At 43.8% G+C, this 9134-nt stretch overlaps 1 protein-coding gene across 5 annotated transcripts in view; it reads left to right on the top strand.

Annotated features, from left to right (window-relative positions):
• TMOD1 (tropomodulin 1) overlaps nucleotides 1-9122 on the top strand; it is an 87118-nt gene extending 77996 nt beyond the window's left edge. For 3 of the 5 annotated variants that reach the window (XM_090038994.1, XM_090038992.1, XM_090038993.1), the window contains exons 8-10: nucleotides 2021-2164; nucleotides 3324-3468; nucleotides 6187-9122. In XM_090038994.1, coding sequence (XP_089895120.1) covers nucleotides 2021-2164; nucleotides 3324-3468; nucleotides 6187-6251 — 354 coding nt within the window. In that variant the 3' untranslated portion in view covers nucleotides 6252-9122. Of the gene's footprint in view, nucleotides 1-2020; nucleotides 2165-3323; nucleotides 3469-4751; nucleotides 4817-6186 lie in introns of all 5 variants that reach the window. The other 2 variants (XM_090038995.1, XM_090038996.1) reach the window with 2 other exon arrangements.
• The last annotated feature ends 12 nt before the right edge of the window (nucleotides 9123-9134 follow it).

Below are 9134 nucleotides of genomic sequence, written 5' to 3' on the forward strand. Positions count from 1 at the left end.
GTATTGACAAAAGCAAGTGAAAAACCTAAATAACTTTAAATTTAAATATCTTCCCTTTCCAATTGCACAATCTCAGTCATTTGTCATGTATGATCTCATAATCCTGCAAGTTCTTAAATTGTTCTGAAGAGCCATCCAGGCAAAATCACAGGCAAGATCTAAGTTTGTAAATGTGGCTTCACAGGCAAGATCTGAGTTTCTAACATTTAAAAATGCTGAAAAATCTTAGGTCTTTACTTGATAAAGAAGCAGGAAAACATGAGGCCATGTATTCCCTTTACAGCTAACCCTCCAGCTCTGTCATCTTCTAGAAGTATATATTGTAATGTGCTGGGTCCTTACACATTAGCACAATGGGAAGGAATTTTATGCTGCATACAGTGTAGGGAGTATCACTGGAGAGGGTAGACGGTGAAACTAAGGGGTGAATTACAACAGCTGTTTATAGAAGTGCATTGTGATATATGAAGTCATCTGAGTAAGGTGTAGGGGCTGGGGGCAGTGTATAACATTTCAAGGTGTGGTAATGCAAAGGAGTCTTTAATAGTCAGGGCAAATGCACAAAGCAAGATTTGCCTGAGACTGTGATTGAGGCTCTGATGGGAAGCATTTTAGGCAAACACTGGGGAAGCAAGAGCAGAGACCCATGGAAGAAGGTAGAGGACACGCCGTGTAACCATGTGGGGATTGTGTCCCTAGGATTCCCTACTGACACCTAGGGGTCAGGTCACACCTGCCTACTCACCTGCCATGCCTGGGTGGTGGTGTTTGGCATCGCCCCTCAGTCTGGTCAGAGAGCAGTCACTGTGGGAGTCTGTTACAGCACAGGGTCCCTGGGCCTCACTTGGTCCTGTCTTCTTCCTGGTCCTCCCTCCAAAGGGCTCCAAGGCACTCACCCAAGACAGTCCACACACTCCCAAGGAGTTCACTAATTGCTGTCTCTCTGCTCCCCCTACCGCTGCAGGGTGCTCAAAACTTAGTTAGTCTTTGCTGGGTTCCTTTCAGCACAAGTCTTTCACCAAGCCTGCTCTTCTGGGCCTTTCCCAGCACTGGCCCTTCGCTAGGCCTACTTGCCATCAGTCTCTGGGATCCAGCTTTTTTTCCAGCTTAATCCAACTGAAGCTTCTTTCCCCTCCACTGCCAGGGCCCTTTGGCCTTGCAGTTCTTGCTGTTGTGCTTACATAGCTCATCAGGGACACGGCCTTCAAGGCACAGACCCCTCCCCATAATGTGGCTGGTGTGGCCTCCCATTCCCCAAGAGATAGACTGCCCCAAGCTTTAGTAAATAAAGACTGACTTTGAGCTTCAGGAAATGAGGTGTTGTCCTTTGCTTGACAATGAAGCAGTTAAAACAATGGCAGAGGAATTCAGATTGTCAGCTATGGGGTGGGTACAGTCACTTCTGCACATTTTTGGAGCACTTAGCACAGCAGGGTCCCTCTGGATACTTTAACACTGTAAGTGTGTGTTTGTTTCAGGTGCCTATTTTGGGTGCCTTTATGTGGTGAGAAAACCCAGTGGTGTCAGGTGCATTGTACAGGACTCTCTGCTGCCCAAGTGTGATGGGCATCTGTGTATACTGCAATGCAGGGAGCTGGAGGGGCAACCAGTTGTGCTTTTACCTTGCTGACTAGGCATCTCCCTGGTCCTGGGGCTGTGGGCGGTGTGCATAGGCAGATGGTTTTGTGGGCCACTGTGGAAAGGGTTGAGACTGGGACCCCGCCCTGTGCAAAGATAAGGCCCAGCCAGTATGGGGAGCAACAACACACCCTTCCAGGATGCCACAGGACTATGCTGGGCATGGTCCATCCTCAGCTTTTGTGAATGCAGGGACTGGTGTCTGGCCCAAGAGAGGTGCCTTTTGGTTCAGTGTTCCTTAATGAGACACAGATGGAGATCGAGTGACACCAGAAAGGTACAGAGGAGCTGGGGACTGACCCTTGCTGTCCCAAATCCCCAGACTGTGGGGCCATCCCTCACAAGGCATGATCAAACACTGCTTCTTTCCTCTTGGTGGCAGGCTCTGGCAGACATGCTAAAAGCCAACGGCGTATTAAAGAGCTTGAATGTGGAATCCAACTTCATTTCTGGCTCAGGCATCCTTGCCCTTGTTGAAGCACTTCAGCACAATACTTCACTGATAGAGCTCAGAATTGACAACCAGGTAAAACCAAGGCAGTATTGAACTGTTAGACAAAACCATGTCCTGGGTGGTACGGGGGTCCTGTAGTGGAAAATATGACCGACTCATCTAAGGTTTTCCTGCCAGTCACTCTAACTGGAAAACAACTTGTTGGGGGTGATAAGGAAGGGTATGTTTAACGTGCTTGTCAAGTATCTAACCCACATAAAGGATAACTGCCTAGTGCTCCTCACAGCTAATGGAGTTCATCTCATAGTCCAAGTGGGACAGTGCAGAGGGTACTGCAAACAACACTTTGTGCTGCAGCTTATGTGGCTTCCTTCTCCTTTGCTATGAACACCTTGAGGGAAGGAAATCAAAAATAGCAAAACCTGTTCTGGAGAAGCCTCTTGTAGTGTGGCCTCTGCAGCTGTGCTAACAGAAAGGGATTCACTAGGCCCTGATATCTGCCAAACCACCGTAGGCTGAAAGGTTGGATTTCCACACTGGTGAAGACCCAGGCCTTATCCTTTCTCCAGAGAAAGCTACGTGACTTCCTTAGAACAGAAAAGTTCTGAAAGGCCATGTATCCCCAGAGTCAAATGCTTCAAACTCCTGCGAAGACAAGGTTCTTTGGGTAAATCTGGTATCTTTTACTAGACGAGCTCAAATAGTTAGAAAAATTCTTTGCAAGCTTTCAGGTACAAATCCCCTTCATCAGGCTGAGGAAGCATCTGCAGTTGGTGTGTGCTCTTCCTGGATGAAAGGAATAGCAAAGAAGCCAGAGGCTGGTCTGCATGCAAGAAAGCCAGTCAGTGAAGATGTAAATTGAGGAGCCAGTGGGTGAGAGAGACAGGTTGGCGAGGGTGGGGGGTGGGAAAGGGGAATGAACATAGCTGGTAAATAGTGGAGAGGTACCTGGGGAGTCGGATGTTAGGCATATGTCATAAGTCCCAATGTCTATATTTAGTCCATGATTTTTTGTATCCAGTAAGATGATGAAATGAAGTTTGTAGGCTTGTCAGTGAAAAGTGGTTTGTAAATTCCCTTTGAGGATTAGAACTCAGAGATTGGAGAGAGATCTGATCTCTCAGTTCTAATCCTCAAAGGGAATTTACAAAACAAATAAAAGGCAGTTAGTGAATTAAAGACCAAAGTTAGAACAAGTTCTAAGCTAATTTTGTATTTTCTTTCATCAAAGAGCCAGCCACTAGGTAACAAGGTGGAAATGGAAATTGCAAACATGCTTGAAAAAAACACTTCCCTTTTGAAGTTTGGGTATCATTTTACACAGCAAGGACCCCGGCTTCGTGCCGCCAACGCCATGATGAACAATAATGACCTTGGTGAGTCTCCCTTGTGAGCCCACTTTGAATTATTCCTTTCTTCCTGCATCTCACTGGTCCTCAGCAGTGCACTTATCAGTAGCTTTCCAATCTGCTTTGAAATGTAGCTGGTGTATGTTTTCCCTTCATGGCCTGGGTGATGTTTTTGGTCATAGTTTATGAAAATGTTATAATTCAAATCAAAATTTGCTTGAAGTACGAAGGAACTACATTTGAATCAAGTCCTTGCTCACTCTGGGGCTGATCACTTGGATCCTTTCTCAGGGTGAGAGGGATCTGACTCCTACTGCAGTTCCACTAACTCAATGGGACTTGTTGGATGGGGTCAAATAGGATTTGGGGCAAGTCAGGTTTTCAGATCCAAAAGGAATGCACTATTGACTGCGAGGATACCTGGTTCTGAAAGGTTTTCTAATGGTATTTGGAGGCAGTGAACTTCATGGTTAGAGACATAGATATTTCCAGGCACTTCCCACATGCATCAGATTAATCCCAGCTGTAACTGGGGTGAAAAACAGGGAATCTGGTTTGGCTTGTTGCTTTGAATGAATTTGGTCTGCTGGTATCTATATAAAAGGTCAAATTATTTTCTAAAGTATAATTGCACCTCCCCCACATTGTTGTGGTGCCCAGGAAATGATGGAATACACGAATGTCTGTCTTGAGTACTTGGCAGTAAAGCATACAGTTCTAAAAATCAGTATGTCCTAGCTGGCTGCTCTCTCTTTCATACAGCTATCAGCATATTATTTTGTGTTTGCACTTTTAAGTTACTGGGAATGTTAGGCCAGTCAATAAAACAATTGTTCCAACTGATCTTCAACCAATCCAGTGCTCTTGTAGACTCTGACATTCTTTTTTTCCCAAAGAACTTGCAAACTGGGGCTGTAACTCTGCACTTAAGTACATACTTACATTTATGCACACTCCAGCTGTCCTGTTAATATCAACAAACACGTGTGTAAAGTTATACTTAAGTGCTCATACAGAACTGTGTAGCCCCTTGATGTTTATGCACTTCATGTCAAAGGATGGGCTCTTTGGATTAAAAGGACATCCACAATTGACTAATGCCTGGATCAGAACTGGTTTTGACAAGCTTTGGAATATTTGCTGCTTTCCTTTTGTCGCAACAAAGCAATCCACAATATTTTTCATGTATAAGTTGCAAGGTTTTGTATATCTCTACTCCTGCTTCTTTGGGTTCATGAGTCAGTAACCTTGTCTGCCTCTTGGATGATGAGACCAGCACAGAAGGTGTCTGATTTGATTCTTGTTTGCAGCTCGTTTACATCGATCTGATGGCCTCTGGCATAACTTCTCAGCTCTGCACCTGGAAGATGTATAAGTATAGATAGTTTTGTTTTTTTTTCCTACTGGCAATAGCTCTCTGTGCTCCACTACCAGGTTCTACACAAACTTGGTTTTACTCATTTCTCTAGCTTCCATTTTGCTCTTCTCGACTCAGCAGCAGTCACTTTCATCCTTTACAATACTTTATCTAGCCAGCTTGTTAGAGTCTCTTCCATTCCACCTGTGAGCTAATTTCTGTGTTCTTCTCCTACCTACTTTTTCTTTTCCTTGGTCAAATATGTTATGTTCTCTTCCGTGGAAATATTTACTGAAAATATTCACTAGAGCAGGTGTGTCAAACTTACCCCATGTCCATGCTGGATCCAGACCATTGGGCTCTTTGCAGGCCAGATCCACAGGGCCAGAGGAAGCGATGAGGCAAGCAGCAGCTGAGGCAAGGCTGGCAGTAGCAGTGGGGTAAGCAGGGCTGGTTGAGGCAATGGTGGAAATGATGCAAGTGGCTGCATGGCAAGCGATGCGGTGTTGGCACAGCCCTTGTTTACTCTCTTGTTCCTGACAGCCATGTCCAGTGAGGTACCTGGGGCCTGGATTCTGCAGTGGGCCCTGCCCCCTACTAGTCCCATCCCCAAATTGTCTGGCCCATCTGGTGAAGAAGGTCATGAGAGTATATGAAGGAAAGCAGAAAGATGCAGCTTGGGGTTCAATTCGGAAAGAATTATTCTTGCAGGAGTCTGTTTCCAGAGGTAGAAAGGCCTCTTAACAACTATAAAAGGTCAGAGCCCGATGAGAAGCCTTGCTCTCTATATAGTTACAGGCATCCACCAGCTGCTGTGGATCTATCGCCAACAGGTTGAGAGAAGCCATGAGATGTGATATCTAGCAGCTCCTATTGAACTCCATGAATAATGTTTCATCTCCAGCAGAAACCCAGAATAATTACTTATTTTAATCTTTGAGCTCATTTTAAGTGGCCTAGATTTTTAAACTGATAAAGACAAAAATTGAAGTTTTCCGTTGTCACAGAAGATGCCAGGATAGTTTGAAAATCCAAACGTATGACTGGAACTTAAAGCCAGACATTTTCAAATCAGAAATGAAGCACCTATTTTCAGCAGTACTAGGAATGCAGTGGAGACTCCCAGCAGTAGCAGCAAACATCCTACCCCCAAGCCCTTGTATTGAGCCAGGCAATGCCTTTTTAGAATATAAGCTTTATAACTGAGATCAACAAGAATAACATCTGACAGACGAAGTCAGACTAAATGATGTGACGTTCCCTTTAAATCAGGGGAAAAATCCCAAGTTCTTTCCTTGCATGAGTTTCAGTTCTTTAGGTACCTCTGCTGTCCACAGGTGCTGTAGTTGCTTTGACTGACTCATGTCTTTTTGTCTTTTTCTTTTTAGTGAGGAAGAGGAGACTTGCAGACCTGAATGGGCCTATTTTTCCCAAGTGCCGAAGTGGGGTGTAGCTTGTGGCTGTCCAGGCTGTGTGTAGCAGTTTGTGCTGTAGTGTGGAAATCAGAAGGCAAAGTGCCTGCACAAACTATTTGTGGTGCCTCAGTTCTATTGCATCATTATGCACTAAAGATTTAAATTTTAACTAGTGATTGTAGTTGAAGATATTATCAAATATAACTAATGATGTTTTCTTTAGAATCAAAACCGTTTCACTCCAGGCAAGTGGTCAGTTTTAAGCAGCCTCAGTTTAGTGTACGTGGCAGGGCACAAGTGACTTAATTAACCCATGACAAGTTCTCAAAGTATTTCCTGTGTTGTGCTTCAGAGATATTTAGGATGTGCTTGCATGAGTACAAAAAAATTACTACTCTACCCACACATGTTGTAGAAGTATTAAAAAAATACTTTATTTTTTCAAGTTGATCTCAACTTATAGAGAAATGGGCATTTTTGACAAGCATTGCTAGTATCCTAAAATATCCTTTGAATTCATGAACTTGTGTGCTGCAATTAATTACCAACATTGGCTGAATTACTTATTTCAAACATGATTTCAAAAGCATCTCTATCTTTTTCATAAAATAATGCATGCCTTTTTACCCTGCTGAAAACAAAAGGAACGTAAGGCCACAAATGTTTAAACAAGAGAGTCACAAAAACAGAGCATTAGTATCTTCCTTTTCTAACTATGGTTAAGCAAAACTATTGCTGTAAGAGATGGGGAATGAAACCCTGCCTCTGTTGAAGCTGATGTCAGAATTTGCCTTGCTCCCTATGCCCATTTGCTAACGCTAAACGTGTGCACCTGGTGCTTCTGCTCTGAACATAATGGAGTCCTCACTCTCAGTTCTGGTTTTTGGCTGGGCAGCCACTGCCCTGGCAGTTAACCTTAAAGGTGATGCTTCTGGCTAACATCCAAACATCTGGACAGATGAGACTCTGAACACTATGCCCTACTAAAGCAGTTACTTGAAAATAGTGTGCATGTGAACCTGTATGGTTCAGGGCACAATTAGAAAAGGGCTTTTGTATAGCAATAAAATCTACTGTCTGATCTTTAAGGGAAGATGTTCCAGTAGATGTATATAGTCTCTGATCATGCATTTGGATCCATGCACGTGGACCATTACATCCATGCAGACACCTACTAACTATGGTAAGTCCTTGTACAACCAGGAGTGTCTGGTCATGCAGAACTGTTGCAGGACTGGGGCCTTAATCTGTACCATAAAGAACACATCCTGGCAGCCTGTTTCACTTGGTAACAAGCCTTCTGTATGCCTGGGCTAACAGCAGAGCTCTACAGTCCTTGCACTATCTATTCCAGTGAAACTCCCACCTGTTTCAATGGAATTTTTGTTGAGTATGGAGTATAGGGTTTAGCTCTGGTTCACAATGTTGCTGAATATCTTATTTTCAACCAAACTAGGAACTAAGAGTATGTTTGTTGCTCCTCAAATCAAAATAAATGTACTGTCAGTGACTTCAGGCTTCAACAGTGTCTTTTGTAAAATAATGTGCAAAAGACTAAAGAAAATAATAAAGAGGCATTAATGTAGGAAACAGAACCAAAATGACTGGCATTTAGTCTACCCTGCTCCTACCAGATACGCCCCATGGGCTTTATGCAAAATAATTAAAATGTCATTTCAGAATTAGAAAGTTCATTTCTGCTTTACATGGTACTAATTCAGCCCTTCAAGTGACTTTGGGGGCCTGGAAATGGATCTTAAACTGGGAAATACTGCTGGTGCCACTGACTGTAGGAATCCAAAGCTGAGAACTGCCATGAAAACTTGAGCATAGGTTTTTTCTCAAAATAAGAATTAAAATAGCCTTTTTAAAAGTGATAACCTTGTCCTTTTTCATGCCAGAGCAGTATCTGAACTAATTTTACCTTTGAAACATGCTTCAGGAGATTCCAGACTGATCTGGAAAAGACAGACTCACAAAGTGAACCCTTGCTCACAAAACAGTGCCATTGACTCTACTGGAAAAATGTAGGTGGGGTGCACTCCCTAACTGGTAAAGGAGATGCAGTCAAGGCAAAATCATGGTGAAGTACTTCAGGTTATATACAAACAAAGCAGAAGAGCAGTAGGAAATGAAGGTGAAGAGATCAAGCTTTTGTTCTACTTGCTCTTGAGAAAAAGGTGAATCAAAACAGTGCCCCCCAGTACCTGGCAGGGTCCCAACTTTCCCGGCTGGAAACACTGAGATGCATGCAGCACTATTATGTAGAGCTAATGTAGTTTCCCTGAAGAGTTGCTGCATCTGTCCTCTGAATTGATTAAACTGTGACTGGATGTGTAAGGGAGCTGTCAGTGCTTTTTTTTGGTCCATTTAATAAATGGGCAAGAGACCAGGACAAAGGGGTTGCTCACATGGGAGGATCTTTGTCACTTGCTTTTCACAAGGCCTCTCTTCAGCCACTGGGTCTCTGACCCACCCAATTCCAGAACAAACCAGGCCTTTTTCTCTCCTGCTCTCTCCCCCAGTGAACACTAAAACAATTGAGCCTTCTGCTCCCCCTGCCATGTACAGACTGGCTGTGAGCACCTCAGGCCTCCTATGCAGATCCTTCACATTAATCAGCCTGTTACCTGACCACTCACATCACGCACCTTGCTACATTATGGCCAAGAATTTTGACCTACATCTCAGGGAGGTTTCTGGGCAGCAGGGGGCAGGATGGTATTGGGGTTTTAAGGTAGCAGCTCCAGTACTGGAAACTCTCTTGTCCGCTCCTTGTTAGCAGGTATGGGGCTGGGAATTAGCCATATCTCTGCTGTCATTTGTCTTCCAAGAGGTTAAAGGTTTCCAGGCACCAACATAGAATCTTTGTACAATACTTCAGAAAATAAATACTTTGGAAGTGCTAAGTCTTCTTTTTC

Source organism: Crocodylus siamensis, chromosome 3 (genome assembly GCF_052110815.1).
Source record: "Crocodylus siamensis isolate JL-2025a chromosome 3, ASM5211081v1, whole genome shotgun sequence".
Lineage (NCBI taxonomy): Eukaryota > Metazoa > Chordata > Crocodylia > Crocodylidae > Crocodylus > Crocodylus siamensis.